Consider the following 20,328-nt stretch of genomic DNA (forward strand, 5'->3'; position numbering starts at 1 on the left):
TCTAGTTATAACTAGAATACATGATGATACAATCGAATTGATCAGTGTGCATGAAATGAATTAAGGAACCAGTTACTAGATATACATACTTAAAACAACTATTTGAAATGAATTTATGAAATAATTGAACATATTTGTACCGGCCGACAATACTCTAATTAAGCAGACATTGAGATACTGGTGGATATTATTTTAAAAATAACGAGAATCATAAATGAATCTAGCATAAAATCATGGGGTGTCAAAAATATAAATAAAACTTTTTGTTTTACAAATACTTGGACAGACTAATATCACTGCTATATTTATTAATATTACCGGTAAGTCATTTTTGCTACACTTCTATAAATATGTACGTATATTAATGATAAAAATATACAATAGTGAAAAATTACAATGACAAAATTGCACTGAGAGAAAGAATTGAGAATTGTGTCGATTATATAATTATTTTGGTTAAAAATACCCATAATTATGTAAATCAATAAAGGTATATTTATATTCTTTTTCATATTATATATCTATGGCACTAACATTTAATCACATACAAAAGACTTTGAAGACACTACAACTCAAGCAATATGTCTATAAAAACAGAATGAATAAATAGTATGTTGAATTCGAGAACAACGAATACAATTTTGGTCATCAAAAATAGAACAAGAAAACTAAATAAGAACAATAACCCAGTAGTGAAAGAAGTAAACCTGAATCATAGTAAAGAAATCAGTTTACATTATAACATACACTTATCATTGTTGATAATCAGTGTTTAATTATGATAGAAATATTGTAACAGTTAAACGATTCACATATTTATTCACCTATTGTCTCAAGAGTTCTGGAAAGATTTTCATTTTATTTCCCCAGAAAGACAGATTTTTCCAGACCATCTTCTACCTCAGGCCTGTATTCCAAATGGCTTTTGAAGAACGTACTTTTAAATAGCGGTTCATTGCGAACATATTCAAGATACTCTGGGGCACCTGGGTATATTACATTATCAGCCACGACAACAGAACCCTTCGCAAGTAGATCATTCTTTATAAGGCTAATCAAATCCGGCTTGTATAGTGCTTTCATATGATCAATGAAAACAAAATCCAACTTGTCAATGCCATGTTTGGCTTTCAAGGTTGGAATTACTTCATCAGAAGTCCCGACAATGATACAAATCTTGTCTAATAATCCAGCATAATCTACAAGTTTTTCAACCAATTTGGCATATTCAGGATTAATTTCAAGGCAATACAGCTTCCCACCATCTTTTAGAAAACGAGCCATTCTGACTGCACTGTATCCGACAAATGAACCGAGCTCAATCGCAACTTTGGGGTCTCTCTCTTTGAAAAGGCTATCTAAAATAACACCTTTTGCATCTCCTATATTCATACTCCTTTTAGCATATTTCCAGCAATACTCATCCATAGATTTTAGTATGCTTGTAGGATCGCCACGTTTTCCATGTTCAAGAGCATGTGCCACCATCTTCTCTGGATCTGGAGCAACAAATGCAGGATCCGAGAGAAGCTCAGAAGAAATTTTTGAATCCATGACTGGAACAAAATAGGGAGGGAGTACTGTGAACTGGAGATTATTAATAGAGATTTTACTTAGGATGGGCCGGCTTCTGTGACAGCAAATAACACTGCAAACTTAATTTGTTGGAATAAAATTAGAAAATCTGATCTGTGAAGTCAAGAAGATTGGATGATGAGAGAGAGCTCTATGAGTCCAGGTGGAGTGATAATTTGAGCAATGGAATATTGAGCAGCTATCAGCGAGATAACATTCCAAAATGAACGTATTACAACAAAACAAATATATGGCACATGATACTGTAATGAGCTAAGGGAAACATAGAATTAACATGACTTGTGAAAACTCAATACAAACACTTGAAACAACATGAGTAACTTCAATATTTGTATCTCATCAAGAACGGATGAATAGCATGTTCTATTTAACGATTATCATGTTCCTACGGTACATATTTAACATTACCAAAGTATATTTGTTTTAGATTACCTCATAGAATTTGAGCATGACTAAGCATAAAAGAAATGGTTTCATATGGCAAAAATACGTTTTGTGGTACAGATCATTTATGGTAATTCACTCAATTTTGCATAATGCAATACATTTATCAGTTTTTTTTTCTTTCATAGGCTATTACCATGATTATCCAATGTCTACTAGCCCACTTAATTAAGTATCTCTCCCTTTCTGCCACTGGTAGGCACTCTTTGACACTGATAGGAATGATCTTATTCCAACATAAAAGTATATTTTTGTTCCTTGGGTAAGGTTGAGGTTCAAGAGTGATAATGATTTATTTTCCGAATATATCAAAAATGTACAGATTACAATGAATGAAAAAAACTATCATAAAATATAATCAGGAGGGGGCGGGTCAACTATTTCGACCGACCCCTAAAAAGAAGAAAAATTCCTCTTAGGACAAGACATTCAGCAGTCATGAGGAAAAAAAGGCTGCGTATAGATTTTACCTCAATTAATTACAACAATTATTTGATGGATTATACATAACAGTTCCAAAGATACCGTAATATAAAAGGGGGGGTTACTCAAAAAGTTAACTATTAATCTAACACAATACAATCTTTGAAATGGGGCCTATTTGAATTAAGAAAGAAGAATAAGGAATGACAAAGATAGATACATATTTCAAAAAGAGAGTACAGTCAACAGAAACTTTTAAGTAAATCTCTGATCAGAAATCCAATTTTATTCAATTTGGAGAAAGAAAAAAAACATTCTGTAGTCATTCATATTTCCTAATTGTTGAAAACTCAATGAAAACAGAAAGTTTCATAAGCCAGATGTAGTTGATGAATATACATAGCTAAAACTGTGATTGGTGATTTTTATCATCAGATATTGAATTTGAAACATCAACATAGTTTTAATATTCAGTCAACCAGAATTATGTTCAAAGTGCCCAACTACAAATTATTACATGGCTCGTTAGGTATGCAGTTAGGTGGTTTCATCAAAAGCACAGTTACCACATTTTTCCGTGTACAACACGCACTTTCGAGGCTTATTTTCGCCGTCGGAATGATGGGTGCATCTTGTACAATGGTTTAGAAAAAAAAAAAAAATTATCAATATTTTATTATTCAATATTTTACAAAGTTGCTGACTCCATTTACCTGCTACCAACCTAAAACACTTGGATGCCAAAATTACGAAAATTTGTGTAAAGAAAACTTTTTTTTAATAAAGATGAAGTACAGGAATACAAATTAATTAAAGCTTTACAAAATTCACTGAAATTGATTAGGATTTAGAATAGGATTTACAGATTTGTCCCAGAGAGAAGAAAGGGAATAAGACAGCTCAATTTTATGTCAAACCACGGCCTCTCGTTCAGTTAACGTTACCGGTACCGGTCCATATCGGATATCAATCAATCATTTATTTCGGTACTCTGACATAATAACAAAACATGGGATTAGTTAGCCAGGTATTTGCTTCGTATGCATGGACTCAACGGTGGAGGTAGTCAGCATACAAGTCCACACTTTTTTATAGAAATTGGTACCAGTACGGTACCGTAATTAAGCTTGCAGGCAGTCAGGGAAAATGTTTTTACTAAACCTGTAAACTGCCGTACCTGCGCATGTGCACAGAATCGCTAACAATATTATTACGGTATGTAACTTGGGCTCTGAAAACTTTTAACTACCGGTACTGATTCTCATTTTATTAATATTAAAACAGCTCAGGCGAATGTCCCATGACTCCGTTGTCACATGACGATGACTAAGCGTCCATAAATACTGGAAAATACGTGCCAATGGACATGGTCAATTTTTAACACTCGCATACTTTTCCCGCCAGTTACGCTGCGACCCCATTAACTGCTCGAGATTGCCCACTAGCAGGGAGACGTATAAACCATGGTTAAGTTAACCATGTATAAACACTGTCCTAGGTTTATATGGCTATTGCATCATGGTTAACTGAATATGCATTTCATGTAAACCCGGTGAGAGAGCGAGAGAGATTTAATATTTGTCAACCAGAAAAAAATACAATGATAATGATAACAAGAGAGCTATGCTCAAATATATGGACACGTAGCGCCACCCAACGGCAATAATTTTGATGACGTCATAGTGGAAAAAAAAGTAATAGCCTTCTGGAGAAAAATTTTATCTTTAACCACTGAAAATTTCAAAGCAATTGGTCCAGTATTCGAAGAGAAAAGCGATTTTTTAAAAATGGAGACGGAGACAAATAACAATAACAATAACAACAAAATTTTGAAACGATCGTTATGTCCATTTCGTGTCCAATAACTATAAAGCGATAACAAGAGAGCTACGCACAAATATATGGACACGTTAGACCAGAGCGAATCAGTCTTTACCGGTACCTTTGACGCTACCGGTACCCTCAAAAAAGTTCTGAATTCCCAGTAGCAAGAATTTTGCAGAATCAAAACGTACAGCCAGTCATGACACTGACTAAAATCCGTGTTCCCATGGATAAAAAATAATACAGCAAAATTTTAGACGAAATATCAAATTTCATAGAATTCGCGCAAAATTTTGAAATAAATAAAAGTAATAGCCTTCTAGCGAAGAAATTAATCTTTAACCACTGAAAATTTCAAAGCAACTGGTCCAGTATTCGAAGAGAAAAGCGATTTTTTAAAAACGTGCCAAAGAACAAGAACAAGAACAACAACAACAACAACAACAACAACATAATATTGAAACGATCGTTATGGCCACTAAACGTGTCCAATAACGTTTATAACGTTATAATGTATCTTCGGTGTGGACTGGAGGGAGTGATACGACCATGCGGTCATCAGAGTCAGCTCCCACCATGTTCGCACCAATTGAAATAAGTTCACAGTAAAAATACTTATTATTATAAAGCAGTTATAAATTCTAGAATTTTGTAACTTTGGAGAAAAAAAGGAAACTCGACCAAGGGTTTTGTCTGTTCTTAAATGACGAATAGTTATTTGGAGTTCGAGTAATATTTGCCCGAATTTTATAGATTTGGGTGTAAAAACATTTATATTCGATCTAATACAAATAAGGAAGTGGCAAGCCAAGAATAGGAAATATTTGGCCCTATCAGGACATTACATTCAATCTTATTGACCAATTGCCATGTAATATAAGGTGGAAATATAAGATTATATGGGCATATATCCCAATGCCACATTTGGGCTAAAGTTTGCATAGCCAAGTGACTATAAAACAGTGATTATGAAAATGACTGTTATGAATGATGATTTGAGTTGTATAGACAAAAATAAGAAATTCATTCCAATATGAACAATTGTGGCACTTGAACGATTATCACAAATATACAGATTGATGTGTTCCTTGTTTTGTCTTCCTATACAAAGATGTTTAGCAAGATACTGAATCTGATACACTAGCTAGCTCAATCAACTATTTCACGCCTGAAAGTCGTACATATGGGAGGCGACAACTGGGCATCTCGATATGAAAGCTGCCGTGTCAATATGAATTTGTACCAGAATGAAATTTTAGACCCATCCACGATACGATGGTCATGCGACTGTTATTCAAGCAATACGATAAATATATTTCATTTCTATGGCGTATGTGGCTTAAGTACCTGCTTCCCAAAACTTGTGAAATGACGACCACACATACTACTGATGTTTCATACCAAATTCACTGGCTCTAGAATAGCCCAGACCAGGCATGTCCAACCTTTTTAGTGTCACGGGCCACTTTCACATGAGGAAATTCATTGCGGGCTGCAAACGTTTTGGCGCTCTGGAAGTATTTGTACCAAGATGACGCACAACCTGAACTATAATCTGATACACTTACTATGTTCAGGTTGTGTGCCATCTTGGTACGGATAATTCGGGAGCACAAACGTCTTTACCCAACTAGAATACCAGCCCAGTGCCGATTTACTTTAGAATTTGAGCGTCGCTAAATCAAACGTCTGGATTGCACAACCCTTTGCGGATTTCTGAACACAACTTGCACATAAACAACACCAAGTTCAACTTAAACTTTTATGCAAAATGCACTACCCTCAAGCAATGTACATCGGCAAAAAAAATAAAGTCAGCAATTCTTTTTTTTCCAACTTGTGTGAAACTTGCTTTTGAATGTCATTGTTCAACTGTTTAATACTAACGGCTAGCTTTGGTAACTCACTGGCTTGTCAAATTGCCGTTCGACAGCTTACTCCTATGCTTCATTTTCAAATTCAAAAAGAAAGATTTGCACATATATGTTGTGCCTAATGCCGCCGCAATACGCATTGCCATTTGTCTCAGGATGTGAAACGTATCTTCATCGATATACTCACTGTAGAAGTTTTCTATCTTCTTGAAACAATTGTTTCAGTTCCGTAGGTGACTAGACATCAAGTCAAGTTGCGTATGTTCTAGGGCTTCTTCTACCCGAATGTCAATGGGATACGTACACAATTTTAAAGAGACTGTCGAATTTTGCAATTTAGCGAATCTCTCTTTAAATGCTTTCAACAACTTTGCGACTGCGTCTCAAATATTTATAGTAATCCATATTGTTGCTGTCGAAGCTATTTAGTAATGGAAAATGAACTGCGTTCTTCAATTCAAATTGAGTTTCGTTCAATCTTTGGGATAAATGCCTGTAAATCTTCATAACAGTCTGTAATTAATTTCACAATGGGTAGAAAACTCATTGTATCGCCACAGATCTTGCATGCTTGAGTGACCCTCCGCAAAATCATATTTTGTGGCGTTAACATCGCTTTTCTTATGGAGGAGCGGTGTGAAATTGAAGCCTCAAATCTCGTAAGATTTGATATCATACCAGAAAATTTTTATGTTAAATATGTTTATACGTCCATATTTATATAAAACTTCAAGTGGGCCGCACGAATCCTTCCTGTGGGTTGGACACCCCTGGTCTAGACTCGTTGAGCGTTTGACACCAAGCTCCAAGTAATGCCAGGTTGCGGGTTAATTAAATTTCTACCGTTTATAGTTTTAATCGAAATACCTTTATCAAAGACACGGAAAACTACCTAACACACCTCAGTTGGATGATGACAAACAACATGGATTGTAAAACCAAAATATTCTATATTACAGTTTCAATATCTACAAAAACAGTGGACATGATATAAAAATATAGGGATACACTTTTTAAATAGATTTGCCTAACACAACAGCACAGGAAACTCACAAAAACTTGGAAGCAGTACTGCAGGGAAATACAATAAGCTATCCTGATAGATGGATAAAAATTTATGTCTGACTTCAATAAGTAGCTGCATGTATATAAATACTCAGATCAATTTGAGTCAGGAATGCCAGTTGTGATAGCCTAATATAAGTATTAAAAACAGCTCTTCCAGAAAAAAAATAATCATGTTGCAGTGCCGGTGAAGGGGAAGAAAAAGTCACTTGGCAATCTAGCATTCACTGTTGGTCTTTCTCGCAATATACTTGACGGAGTAGATGACGCATCAACAAATGTCACAGTAGACGTAATTTCCACAAACTGCGAAACTGTGCCCGTTATGCAATCAACACCAAAGCACTAAAATTCAATTGCAAAACTCAATAAAACACTAAACTAATTTTTCAAACATATGTTGAAATATTTTTCCAGGCATTAAGTGATTAGCTGTTGGCCAAAAGGTATTGATTGTACTCATAGTACAACAATTCTAATTAGATATTCCCAAAGTTTCTTAGAAAGAAGAACATTAATTTTCAATTTGAAGTTTGCCTTTGGCCATTTCAGAAGGGTCATTGGAGAGCTATCAATCTAGTTATACCTCAAACTCTTGACAAGTTATTGAAGTAGATGACAATTGATATAACAATTTCAAAAAACTGAAATCAACTTTTACTTAGTAAAAAAATTGGTATACAAACCTCATATGCTATAGATTTTGTTACAGGAACGTATTCAATTCCAATAATTTGAGGTTGAGGGTTAGATATGGAACCAGTGTTTGCAAAGTAGATAGTATAGTTTAAACCAGTCCACATATCAGGACATGCTGTTTCAGGAGTATCACTCCTATTAGCTGGCAACTGTATTTCAAGTAAAAAACAGTTATGTTAACGTTAAGGCTTACGGTATGTTCATGAAAATAATTTATGAAGATATAGCAAGATATACAAGGTATTACCGGTAAACAATAGACATTGGACTTTCTTTTTTATTTGACGTTTTCACCCCTTTACTCTAAACCAGTGTTTTTCAAGCGGTGGGGCATGCCCACAAGGGGGTGTACACAGTTTTTTCAGGAGCGTGAAGCTAAATAAAAATATTAGTTGGATTTGATCTTGCCCGCCTTATTTTGAATATTCCATTTATTTTATTATTTACGTTCCATTCATGCAATAAAACATACTTTTGCCTTACTATCTGTTATTTGTAGCTTATTGTTAGCTAGTTATTTTTGAGGTAGGACGCGAGACAAATTCTAAATTGACAGGGCTGGAAGCCTTCTGGTTTGACATTGCCCGTCTAATTTATTACGTCGAGGGTGAAAATCACATAACATTGTTGACTCCAGCGCTCTTATCATGTCGATACAGTAAAACCAACCAGTTGGCCATGAAAGAATATTCAAACTTTACCTAAACTGAGGTGATAGCTCAAACTTTATACCTAAACTGAGGTGATAGCCTCAGCCATGTGACTAACACATAAATTTCTGATAATTCTTATGTTCATTTCCCCATCTGTATAAAAAAAAAATCATGCACTCACAGCCACTGCCGGTGGTTGTAGCCAATCATTTGTTGTATTTGATGTTATCAATGTATTTCCATATGTTGCAAGATAAGCATTGCTTGGAATGTTGAGAACAGAGATTATCGACTCTTGCAATGAATTACATGCTGTACTTCTTGTGTAACTAAATTAAAACACCAAAATTTTAACTTATGAACCATGAACATTTACAGTAAGGTATGAAAATTTATTAACTAATTAAATGCGACTTCAAAAAAGACAGAACAATCATGAAAACGAGAATATCGGTCAGAGACTATCAATCGAAAGTTAGGGGAAACCCCAAAACAAAAACCGCGGTTTCGATTCATCCTATCTTACTCCATAAATACACTGTGTGGCCCATCACTAATTAATTAATAACTCGCTATTTTTTTATACAACATAAATTATCCAAAATCAATAAGCTTCTGGTCCGAGATATAATGAATGCACATGCGAAATTTGGAGCAGATTCAACCTCGCTTTCGTGAGATATCGCAAGTATCTGACAGACAAACAAACAAACGAATACCTATCAACATACTTACCGATCAAGATCGAAAAGTAATCATACATAAAATGTACGGAAAGCTGGAGCAAATTTGATAAGTATTCATTATCAGTACATTGATCATATATGTACCAAAGTTACAGAACATATACAATGATTTGCGTATGATACCATCCCACACAGTATTTGTTACTGGAGACCAAGTGTTCGTATGGATCCCTTAACTAATCACTAAATTCTCGCTGTTTTTGTTGGAGTGATCAATTAATGGATTTTTGAGTACTTTTAGATAGAAAAGTCAATGGAAGACCATTACCTACCCTTTTTTCAATTTTTTATAAGTCATATAGAATATGTTGTATCACCCACAATTTTGCAGTTTCATTTTAATTAAAGGGGAAGATCACTTGCTATTACGTCACACCCGACCACCTCCATTACGCTTGTCTGTCCATTGATCTATTCAGCAAGCTCAGTGTTTTAAGCCATAAGGGTAACCTCACAGTACCTTCCATATACTTAAGCATCGCTTTCTTGTATTCGTAAATACACTATTTTTTGGGGTATAATGACTTTTTAATTTCTTTTAAACAAATTTTCTAGGAAATTAGGGAAATATGAATAGAGGGCCCACTAATTTTTTTTATCATGGCATTAGAAATTTGGAAAATCACGAAACAAACCTCAAAAGACACCCTGTTCTTGCATCCTCTCCGAAGTTAATTTGCTGTGATGCAACACCAGTACATGTTCCATCCCCATTAGAATTTGGTGAAATCAAAGTAAACTGAGTAGCATCAATTGTCAAATTTCCTAAACCACCCCTGTAACAAAAGATATTACAAAAATTACATTTTTAATACTCCGAAAGTCTGATTTCTGTCTTTTTTGTGTTTTACATCTAAGAGGTGAAGAATGTTCTCAATAAAAAGCCAGTTTCAGGTATTTATATACTGGATTTACCCACTTGTTACATCCTGAGTGAAAATATCTTCAAGTTGTAAAAATAAAATTTATCACTAGGATTCATTTATTTTCTACAAACTTGTATTCCTGTGCTATAAACACTTTTTTTAAAGGTATGATATCAAGTCAACACATCTGGAAAGAATAATTGATAAGTTATTTCCATAACATGGGCTGATCAATGCCATCCTATCAACTTTTCACATATTAAAAACTTATGATTCATATCTTAATACTCTTACCCTGAAGCAGTTCTCAATGACCTTCCAATAACATATCCAGGATTTCCACTTCTGGATTCAGTTTCATTCAGAACAGTCGCAGATGATACAAAACTAATACTGAAAGTCTGAGATATGCTGGATTGTGAAATATCAGAAACTTGGGGAAATGAGACGCAAGCTGACAAAAAAAAACACAGATCAATTTCACCTTATTAGATAGTATTGCTTTACCAATTTAGAGCAAAATACAATGCTTAACAGGCTTTTCGTTTGACAAGGAGACAATGAGCTCCCAAAACTATCTTGAATGCCTTCAAAGTCTTGAATTGTGAACAATTGGTAATATTTTAAACCAAGCTTTCTGGTTTGGCTACTTTTTTAGATAAACCGATAACGTATTTAATTTTTTATGAGTATTTATGGAACAAACTATTACACGCAACGCAACAAGTAAAAAAAGTTCTACAATTGCGGTATCACAAAAATCCTGACTATACAAATGATATATGAACAATTTCAGCAATCGTGGGCAGCCAGTTTGGCAAGAATATGCAAGTTTTACATTTAAACTAACAAGGTGTTTGATAGAACATATTCACATATGTACCTGAAGATATTCCATTTGTTCCATCGTAAGTAATCCTATATGAAACACTGGCTGCTACATTTGAGCATAAACCAGTACCTGCATTATAGGTTATGTTCCCAGGAGTTGTAGAACCTTGAAAATGATCATGTAATATACATTTTGTTTAAAAATCCCAATTTGATACAACACCAGGATATCTATAAAATAGTCAAATTTACCAATAAACATCACACAAATTAGGTGTTATATCATATATTTACTAAAGCAGGCTGGCTCATAACAAGTTGGTATGAAATAATAATATAGCAATTTTACTTTAACTTGAGCGATATAAATATAAGTTACTTACCATCACAGATCAGGACATTGACAACTGTAAGATGAAATATGAAAAGCAATGAGAAAACATTAAAAACGATAAAAAGATACAAAGGAGAATAAACAGTTTCAAAAAAACGCTGGTAACAAAAAACTAAATCTCAGGTAAAGAATGGATCTATATAGACATCTACCGATAATTAAGACGGTATTTCTTGAATATATAAACACTTCATCTCAAGACATGTGTTTCATGGTCTTATCGCAACACATGATTTGTATGAGACTTGTATAAAATTTTCTGTCTTCAAGGACATTCTTATGGGATACTTACATGATGTACTGTCCGTAATGTTTGTAATAGGCACCTGAAAACAAAGTTTGCATGAAAAAATAATAATATAGTTGAGTTGGTTGAAACATTTAGCAGACGAGAGGGATGAAGGCGGTCAAGTGGGGGACAAATATATAGAGTCACGTAGAACTCTAACAAAATCAGCCTTTCAATGGTTTCATCCATCTTTAGGAACTGAAAATTTGAAATTAATTGGTCTATCAGTGTTTTTTTTGCCAAAAAACAACAGGAAAAATCCAAATAATACAACAAAATGAACCATAGGTCCATTTTATGTCCAATAAATAAATTGAAAAGATCTGTAAACAAAATTCTTCATAACTGTAATAGTTACTCACCTTTGCAATTGTAAAAGTAGGTGAATAATATGAAGCAGAATCAAGCACAGATCCAGATGAACAAGAATTTGACAAAGTAAATCGACGATTGCAAGTTGACGTTTGATCACTAAGATATGCAGCAGGATTTGTGTCTACGCAAGTATTTGCTATGCCAGGAATAGCAAAACTTAATTTTCCTCGCAATTCATTGCTGTATTGTACATCTATCTGATCTCCCGCCTGTCAAGTAAACAGATTATAGTTATTTGTGACAAAAACAAGGCCTTTTTGTTACATTTATATTTTGTAAGCATTTGCATTCATCAATGCGAGAGGTTCCATTCAAATCCAAGAGTCTCTATTAAATTATGTATATTGTTTGAATTTGAAATATAATCACATAGCCATTAGATTTGCCACTATTAATAAACTTGCTACATCTTATTAAAGATTGTTTTGTTTTGCCAGTATTAGGTTTGTTGTTAATTGTTATACATATTATTTATTGATTACCGGTATATAATTCAGGCTATAAAGAATAATTAAACTATTGTACAGGGGTTTATCGAGCCTCTGTTTATATAAATTTCATTGGGCTTTTGCTCCACCAAAAAGGTTGAAAACTACTTTTGCTCATAGACTCTTTTACAATTTTTTCAAGGTAACCAGCAAGATGACTTTGGAAATAGTGGATTAGTCTGTCCGTGTCCAAGACTACTAATTTCAACATAGAAACGTACCAATTTGAGTATGCTATGATGAAGATGAATCAGAAAATTCAAGTCCTGCTCAAAACTAATATAGGCTTACCAAGACAGGCAGGCTCCTTACATAGAGCCAAATTTAAGTACTGGTAAAAGACACTCAAAAAAATATATTCAAGATTTTAGGCTATTATCATTACCCACCACATAATATACTTGTGAATAGGTTGTAGCTGTTGTTGAAAGATCATATGAATAAGTAGGATATTGTTGAGAAGCAGCATTGAATTCAGCAGTATCATTAAGTATAGTAGGTTCCGTATAAAAATTATTTGATGTGTCTGAAAATAGAAATGAATACAGTTTGAATTCTTTATTGATAATTTTCAATATATTCATCTTATACTAAAAAAACTTCTTTTCTTACAGTCACAATGTCGCTAGATGTTTAAATGATTCTTCAATCAAGGCACCGTAACAAAGTATTGCAGTTCAATTCTATGAAGTATTTTGATAAGCCTACAAGCATCAATACCATACCTCTCTCCCTAATGATACAGAACAATCCATTATTATTGACAACTGTAGTTGTTGGCAAATTGTTAACAAAAACAAGTTGGTTCACACAAAGCTGAGAGTCCTCACTGAAAATAAATTTTAGAGATGAATAATAGAATATTCTAAGGATATAATACCAATTATCAACTTTGATAATGAAGTGATTTAATAGTATTGCTGCACACCCACATAAAGGTCTTCTTATAAGTTAAAATAAGATTACCTAGAAGAAGTCTAATCCCAGTCAGATGAACATTACAGAAATAATTTGTGTTAGTGTGCAGCACAACATTTAAATCTCTTAGAATAGTCATCTTCATTCTTGGTATAACATCCTTGCATACAGATAACACCATACAAACTTATAGGGTTTTCATTGTTATTCTGACAGAGAGCAAAGCTGATGAGACAGCGGGTTTCTCTTCCTGTTACTAGTTCAGATTGGTTAAGAGATTATCATTCAATCATGTATTTGTTTTCAGATGGATGATGGACTTGATGATGGATGAATCTATAACGAACCAGCAGTTATGTGAACCATCCCATGATGGTGAGGAGTCCAGCAATCCTCTTGCCCATTATTTTCCATCAGTAGGGTAATCAGAGTTGCGATGGCAAGCGTGTTTCCAGCATGATACACCAAGCATAAAGTAGTCGATAGTTCCAATTTGGAAAGTTTATAACAGAGTATTTCAATTGAGAGTCTATTGAGCTGTCTATGGAATTTTCAGTATAAGATAACTGTTGAAATCACTCACTTATATGTTGCATTTGAACACACAAAGGCACTTATATCTTCTGTTGTGCAGTCTGGATCACAACAGCAATTCCCATCACAAGCTGAAGAAGTCAAATCACATGAACATGTCACAACTGCAAATGAAGAAATGCCATTAAGTTAACAATATAACAAACTTGGTAATGCCCTTTGGTTTGAGGTTGATTAATACAATATGACTGGAAAATGATCGGACATTTACTGATTTATAGACATTTGAAATTAAAATGACGAGTTAGAATCGTACTTACAGAAATTAACCAAAAATCAAATAAATGAATTACGCAGGCTTACTTGATTGGGAGTTTGCTTTTTGTAGGCTGTTCATTAGAAACAATATTACAATTAGTTTCAACATATTTGTGTATTACTGTATTATGATAGTCTCACTACAACACTATTTTGTTATTCTGAAAAGCACAATATGTATGATTATATTTGCATATTATATTCAGTAACGGTTACTATTGCTGTGATATTACTGTATTATGGATATTGTAGTATTGGTAGTCATGTCAATGATCTCAGCAGGTCTTAGCTTGCTGCAGTGCTGGCTTGTGATCAAAGCTAAGATAAGCTCCTGTGATGTGCAGTCATTCACAACTCTTCGATCGGACACGGTAATCGCCAAAACTATTACTAATTAATGCTGTTCTACTTCATCTGCGCATTCTACACAACAAAGTGACTATAACACAGGTTTGCAGTGACTTTGCTACACAACATACTTTTTTTTTTTTTTTTTTTTTAGCTTTTTTTTATTTTATTTATAAAAACAGTCAATATTATCAATACTAGTCAATCTTAAAAATGTACTATCAAAAGCTATGACATTACCGACTTTTCTAACAAGTTTTCAATTCTTCCATCCTCCAAAAAGCTATTTTTCATATTTGATGCCATATTTTTCAGCATCCCTCTAATTTTACATTTAAAAATTATTCTCATAACTGATTGGAAATTATCCAAATCTTCAAATATTATTTGATTCCTGAATTCCCTACACAACATAGGCTACTGACATATCGAAACGAGAAATTTTGAAGCGAATGTTGTGTATGTAGCCAATGATGCAGAACATACCAAGCTACACCTTGGAGACGCTGGTCACAAGAGGGCGCCTTGTCATCCGAAGAATCCCAACTTTGCTTCTTCGTCACACCAATGACATTAAACAACATGATGCGCAACTCCGGCATTTTGGCCGAAGATCGTATCCGATAGCACGCTCCAATGCACATACTTGACGAGACGAAAACGAGCGGATGTGTGCTGCTTTCAAGGCATAGCAGTGGCACAAATGGTGTTCGTGCCTGCTTTGACAGTTGTTGTCGATTTTAATGATATTTTGGAAAATTGAAGGTAAAAAGAAATCGGAAAAAGGTAAGGTAAATACTATTGTTGTATATCACACCCGGGCATAGCACTGTTAAGTACATGTGGGAAAGCCAGCTTTTGTCATATACTACGAAGTTATCAAATCAATACGGTACGTAGTTGCCCATTTGCCGAAATTGCATATTTACTTACCCCTTATGGTTTCAAATAGTTCATGCACCTCCATTTAGATTTTTCTAATCAGTGTAGAAATATATACTCATTGCTGTAGCATACTATTGCTCATTCACTTTTATTTGCGTATTGAATCAAAGGGTTAACAAGTTCACCTAACATTTCACTCATACCGGTCTATATTGTATAGTCTGATCTCTCAAGTATTTGGAGCCACGAATGCTTGTAATTTTCTGACAAAATCCCTTTATTAGTTGATTTATATACCAAAGTCAGTAAAACATTTTTTACATTGAACATGAGATATAGGATTTATTAGCTTTTCCATTCTAATACATATAGACTGCGTTATTTATTCTTAACGAAAATTAATAAATCTCCTCTCTTTCTTCAGATGTGAAAGTTGTGGACAAACCTGTCTAAGCATTGTGAGACTCCTGCAGCACAAGAGCTAATAGCAAAAATAGCAAGTATATCAATCAAAAAATTAAGCCGACATAAAGCAAAACTTTCAACTATTCGTCTAATCTCAATTTCCTATTATTTATTCACAGGACAACTGTAGCAGAGGGGGAGATATCAGAAGTCTGGCGACATATCAGTGACAGTGTGATTCCAAGAAATATATTTATAATACTCCATAAATGTTTGCAATAGAAGAACAACCTATGGAGGCATGCAAAAGCATTTGACCCTCCGGTAGAGTTGTGTATGGCCCCTACATCCTGCAAGGCTTGAGGAAAATAACTAAAAATTCCAATGCGTAAGATTGCATAAGCGGTCTTATTTGTGAAAAAGCACTAAACATGCCTGACATACTTGAAACAGCTTTGAAAAATGAGGATTACGGATCACTCACCTGCGTTATATTTGGTTCATCAACTTTTGGTAGTACTATAGAAGAAATTCAGGAAAGGGTATAATCATGATTCATGATAAAATACTGTTATATATTTTGGACAACTTCCATCTAGACCAGGGATGTCAAACTCGCGGCCCCAGAGAACTTCCAGTGCGGCCCTCGAACGCTTAACAATAATTGTAATAGTATTTTGGAAGTTTTTTTTTTATCTAAATGTAACAGATTTGTCAAACTTTTTAAAGTAGAATTGAATATTCACACAGAAAACAATTTACTGAAAGTAGTTTTGAAAAATTAAATTTTTTTTGTTCACATTTTGACCCATTTAAGAATACACATCAAGCTAGCAAAAGAATACTTGAATAAAACACTTGAGTGATTAAATTAAACGCAAAGTACATGAAGAAGGTGGCATTTTCGAAGAAAATGGGAGTTGCAATATTTCTGCATTTCACAAAATTTTCTGAAGCACATTGTTTAATTTGTCATATTTCCATCAGTACTGTACAATAAAAAAAACACAATAAGCTCAGCAGTCAATATGACAAATTCGAAGACCAACTTCGAACAGAAAATTTCCATGTGTTTGTATATCAATATAATTATACAACGACTTAGTTACTAAAAATCAATATCGATAATAATTCAAGCAATCCTATGCCATGCAATGTAGCGCGAAATGTCTTGTCGAAAAAATCTGTCATTTGTTTTTCTACTGATCTATACATGGAATGATAAAAGTAATTTTTTGCATTACTGAAATTAATTAAACATTCGCAAAGATCCAGATTAACCCATGATCATGTGACCGCGTTAGTTAGAGTTGGTACTATAAAATCATTTCAGCCTGGCCTTAGTATGCTGGTGACACAAAAAAGATGCCAAACGTCAGGACAAATGTAATTAAAAAAACATTGAGTTTATATTGTAGTATTTTTATTAATTTTAGGTCCATATATTTAGATTAAGTCATTTTTTTAGTGTATGTATTATTCTTTCCTTATCCAAAGCTTGTTCAGAAATGATTTCGATGGTTGTACATAGAATTTTATGATATTTTGTGATAAATACAGTAACTTGCAATAATAGTGGAATGCAAATAATAATATGTAATTGCATTTGAAATTAAAGAAAATAATAAAACTTAATCCCACTGTTTAGTTGCATCCCAATATATGTCACAAACTAAAACTATCTTGAAAATATCTTTCAAGTATACATTATCAAAAACTGTTTGCGGCCCTTTTTACAATTTCCAACATGCAATGCGGCTCTCGAAAACCCATGAGTTTGACACCACTGATCTATTCTGGACGATTCAAGCATTGCTTTGGGAAATAATATCACTTCAATTAAATTGAAAAAATCTTGCTGTATTAAATACAAAATCGTTGCTATCATAAAGGTAAACTAATTCAGCCACTCGGAATATATTGGCATAAATGTATTGTCTTGTTTATTACCTCAGCTTGGAGTATTGACAAGAAAAAGGTGCCAGTAAATTACGTAAAATTTTTTTTAACTCTTTGTTATAATCAGAATTCACAATTAATAGGAATTATAAACAGCCAACAATCAATGAAAATTATATGCGAATCCCTCAGCATAAATTTGTCTTCTAAAATCGGAGGAAGGCAAAACATATAGGTAGTTTCCATTCACACAAGTCTTTCAAGAAGATTTGTTCGAGCCAAACTAAATGAGCATCGTCAGGTGATCGGTAAGGCTGCAAGTTAAATCTGCCCTGCAACCTCCTGCATATAAGATAACATTAATTAGTGGGCTATGAGCTAAATTCCTAAATTTAGACACAAACCTATCTACGAGGCATTATGTACCAGCAATGTTACCTACGATTAACTAAATATGTCTAAGAAATTCACCTAAAAAAAGCAAGTTCGATAGATGCAAACTTTGTGTTATGGAATTGTATCACAGCACCGTTATTGTATCACAGCACCGTTAAGAGAAGTAAAAACAGTTTTGCTGTTTTGTATGACACCCTCTTTAAATGAAATTTCACTGTTAAAGCCAAACATTAAAATTACTAACTTTGAACTTTGTCATTATCTGCAAAATGTCCCACATAAATCTTTACGCTATCGCGTTTGCAATCTTCTCTGATAAAAAAAAACGTCTATGATGTCCAGAATTACTCTTTACAGCTTGTCTGCCATTTCAGCTTTCCAAGTGAGCAAAACTTCTTGGATATAGAGATTATTTTCTTTCGTTACAGGCGCAAAACGGCAGGCACCACACGTAAAGAAGACGCCGAATAGCAAAAGCGAGCGGAAAACGGTCGCGAAAGACGACGAGAAATATGTGCATTGGAGCGTATCATGAAATACAAGCTTTCGTATGTAGTCTTATGGAGTGACGTCAGAGTTGCCTATCATGTTGTTTAATGTCATTGGTCACACATATTAGTATATTTATTTAATTACGATAGAAAATTCAATATAGAGTTACACATATACAGAATAAAAAGAAAGTCAATGACACACATATGCATAAATTAATCATGCTATAATTATTTAATTACGATAGAAAATTTAATATGGACTTACACATATACAGAATAAGAAAGCTAATGACACACATATGCATAAATTAAGGCTACGACGTGAGTTGACGTTTTTTGTCATGTGGAAGTATCACTCGCACCATAGATTTTCATAATAATGCATTGTCTCTGCTCGCACCAATCTTCCTCGAGGGCACTCGAACTGTGATGGCTCAATGTGAATATGTACAAATTTTTTAGATTATTGCTAAAGTGCTGTGGTAATTTAATGCCGATCGCACTTCGACTAAACTAATCATGCTGAAGGATACTATTCTCATGGGCATTATTAAAGAGTAAATAGGACAGCGCAGTAGCCAGCCCCAATTACCAGAAAATGTTTAGCCGCCAAAAAACTTGATACTACTTATTTGCTGCACAAGCATATCTCGAAGCAATCTTGGTAAAGTATTGTAAACTCTCATGCGGATCTGTTACTCATACTGCAGGGCAATGGCTTGTCTGGGTAATAATAACAGACTAGATCAGTGATTTCCCTACACCCCCCCTGGGGGTGAACACCCCCCCTAAAATTTCAAACACCCCCCCCCCTAATTTCGAGGTGCGATTCCACACTGAGGGGTTCTAAACCGCAGTCTGCGGGCCAATTACGGCCCGCGTGACCGCGGCCCGCCGAACTTGAGTGAAATAGTTTAACCCTTCATGTGGTACCTTTTGAGTTTTAGATACCGTCTATTGTTACATCATTATCACAGTTTAAGCACGTTTATTTCGTAACAATTGAATTATTCCGGTATCTTATGTATAGGTATGGGTATAATGATTACACACTGCAGTATTTTAGATATCAGCCGTATATTAAGAAAGCTTAAAGATGTCACAAAACGAAAACTAGGCACTGAAAACAGACGTTTTTTAGATGAATGACAGCGTTTTTATTTCTTTATTAAAAAGAATCAAACTTCAGCGATTTGTCTTCTTACCAACAAAATATTTCAGTTCTGAAGGAATACAACATTATGATCAGTTGACGAGCGTATTTCAAAATTTAATTCATACAAAAGTCAAACAAACATGTTCAAAAAAATTAGAAATGTGTAACAAAACTAGCCATAAGTAGCCATTCATAAAATGACAGATAAGCAAGTGACTTCATTAGTCACTATCATTTGCAAATTACTTGTTGAAACGTAGTAGTATATATTTACGGTTGAAAGCCGTGCTTGTTATCTATTCCCCGGGAATTCTATCAGCTAAATATTATAATTATTGATTTTATTACATAACAAACTGCGATGCTAGGTGTATCTAAAATCAAGCTTAGAGCCTATTTCTCAAATTT

At 34.1% G+C, this 20,328-nt stretch overlaps 2 protein-coding genes across 2 annotated transcripts; both read right to left on the bottom strand.

Moving 5' to 3' along the window:
• Positions 1 to 11: 11 nt before the first annotated feature.
• LOC120326051 (catechol O-methyltransferase A-like) lies at positions 12 to 2,204 on the bottom strand. The gene has a single exon (XM_039392258.2). It carries the CDS (start codon positions 1,552 to 1,554, stop codon positions 859 to 861), a length of 696 nt encoding a protein of 231 aa, XP_039248192.2. The 5' UTR covers positions 1,555 to 2,204; the 3' UTR covers positions 12 to 858.
• A 4,887-nt stretch (positions 2,205 to 7,091) lies between these two features.
• LOC120326073 (tectonic-3-like) lies at positions 7,092 to 14,450 on the bottom strand. The gene is made up of 13 exons (XM_039392299.2): positions 14,383 to 14,450; positions 14,069 to 14,183; positions 13,293 to 13,396; positions 12,957 to 13,093; positions 12,067 to 12,288; positions 11,708 to 11,741; positions 11,405 to 11,428; positions 11,074 to 11,187; positions 10,485 to 10,644; positions 9,960 to 10,100; positions 8,760 to 8,907; positions 7,913 to 8,074; positions 7,092 to 7,571 (listed from the first exon to the last, which is right to left on the bottom strand). The coding sequence occupies exons 1-13, from the start codon at positions 14,444 to 14,446 to the stop codon at positions 7,398 to 7,400; spliced, it is 1,599 nt and encodes a 532-aa protein (XP_039248233.2). The 5' UTR covers positions 14,447 to 14,450; the 3' UTR covers positions 7,092 to 7,397.
• Positions 14,451 to 20,328: the final 5,878 nt, after the last annotated feature.

The sequence above is a fragment of the Styela clava genome, chromosome 4 (genome assembly GCF_964204865.1).
Source record: "Styela clava chromosome 4, kaStyClav1.hap1.2, whole genome shotgun sequence".
Taxonomy (NCBI): Eukaryota; Metazoa; Chordata; class Ascidiacea; order Stolidobranchia; family Styelidae; genus Styela; species Styela clava.